This window comes from Phytophthora parasitica (assembly GCF_000247585.1).
Source record: "Phytophthora parasitica INRA-310 unplaced genomic scaffold supercont2.1, whole genome shotgun sequence".
Classification (NCBI taxonomy): Eukaryota; Oomycota; class Peronosporomycetes; order Peronosporales; family Peronosporaceae; genus Phytophthora; species Phytophthora nicotianae.
In genome coordinates this window covers 484734-486401 of record NW_008634126.1, presented here as the reverse complement: position 1 = coordinate 486401, position 1668 = coordinate 484734, and the positions used below count along the sequence as shown (strand labels likewise).

The 1668-nt window shown below is 45.8% G+C and overlaps 1 protein-coding gene across 1 annotated transcript; it reads right to left on the bottom strand.

The window, feature by feature from the left end:
* Positions 1-32: 32 nt before the first annotated feature.
* PPTG_00121 (hypothetical protein) lies at positions 33-537 on the bottom strand (the record flags this gene model as incomplete). Its single annotated transcript, XM_008891486.1, has 1 exon — positions 33-537. The coding sequence occupies one exon, from the start codon at positions 535-537 to the stop codon at positions 133-135; it is 405 nt and encodes a 134-aa protein (XP_008889734.1). The 3' UTR covers positions 33-132.
* Between the last annotated feature and the right edge of the window lie 1131 nt (positions 538-1668).

Sequence of the window (1668 nt, the reverse complement as noted above, 5' to 3'; positions counted from 1 at the left end):
TCATACCAACAATGATGGAAGAGCCGTTCTAACAGCAACTTTATTTGACAGTGATTTAGTTTAACAAACGCTAAACGGTATTAATCGCTCTCAACGTTTTCCCTTAACCGCTGTGCACGACGCTCTCGTCTCTTACTTTGACGTGCGTTGTAGAGCAGCAATGGCGTCGTCGTAGTTCTTCTGCGTGATTCGACCGCTTTCCAGTGCTTTCGCAAGCACATTCTTGTGATGAATATCATCCATGTTCGCTAAAATGCCGGCGACGTGTTTCATATCTTGGTCGTCCAGGTGCTTAATGATATCAGCGAGGCTCTTAAACTTAGTTCGCTCTTCATCATCGGCTTGCAAGTCGCCATCTTCCGGATCAGTGGCCCGTAGAAATCTCTTCCGGGAGTCACTACTGGCCATAGCATCGGTCGCGAAGTCGGGAGTGGTCTTCGACAAGAGCTGAGAATCGTCGGCATTCGTGAACGCTGCGACGGCACTGCTGCGGGCAAAGACCGCGACTGCAACTGCAATGTAGAACAAACTGCGCATAATGGCGGCGTGGGGGGTTTGCTGGAAAGAGGTGTTTTGTGGTCTTGAAAGCGAAATGTGAAGTGGCAACCGACAATTTTTTCATCCGTGCCTGGTTGGCCAACAATGGATGGATGTCCATCGGCTTTTATTGTTGGACCGTAATAGGACATGCAGCCCTCTCAGAATGAATTATACCAAATCACACATGAAAGTACACTATTATTAATAATTCGCTAACTACGCTGATTTAGCACACCAAAGTAAACAAAAAGTAAACATACCAGCTGTTAGCAACCTAACTGCATATAATGATGAGTCCCATGTACCTTTCAATTTTACAATATATCCGACCAACGAATGCAACAGATAATCAATGACAACTGTTAACAACGCACTGGCCATGAAAATGCAAATCATTTCTCTGTGCGCTCTCGTAAAAACATGTACTTCGAAGTAGCACAAAACAAGCTCGGAATTGTGCCGTCGTTGCGGCAGTGGAGGCAGCTTGACATGAATATCACAGAGACCTCGAGCGAGGCGAGCTATACCGTCCAGTACCTTACTATTCTCGAGTAGTTCATCGAGCCGCTATAGAATGGCACGCCGGTGCCTGTGGTAGTTGCCCTCTGCGGGAATACTTATGGTGACAAATGACGTCACCAAACGCTACAGCATTCTCTGGAATCCACGTGCGACTCGAATTGTATTATCGTCGATGTCACTGGTGCTGATAAAGAGCATCGTCGTGTCGAGATTCCGTAGCCAGCCACTGAGTGTGAGCCTAAGTTTATAGCAGGATAGTACTGCTAGTAGCAGGGTAAGTTCTCTAGATTGGGTGCATCCGTATCTTTGAATACTAGAGCTGTCGACGTTGGCGTTAAAATCTGAACTATGAAGTTGACGTCAAAAGAGTAAACGAATACTTGACGTCAGCATTTAACTATTGATGTGCAGCATGGCAGATCCCGATATTTATCGCAGCAAAATTCATTCATGTACAGGTTTTGTCATGCAATTCCAGTATAAATTTGTGCGAAAGAATGAAAACATGTACTACGTAGTACTGCACGATCAAAGCGGTCTACAGAGCAACGTTGTTGTCAGCTATGAAGACGATGTCGCGGACAGTCGTCGGGTTTAGAGAGCTAC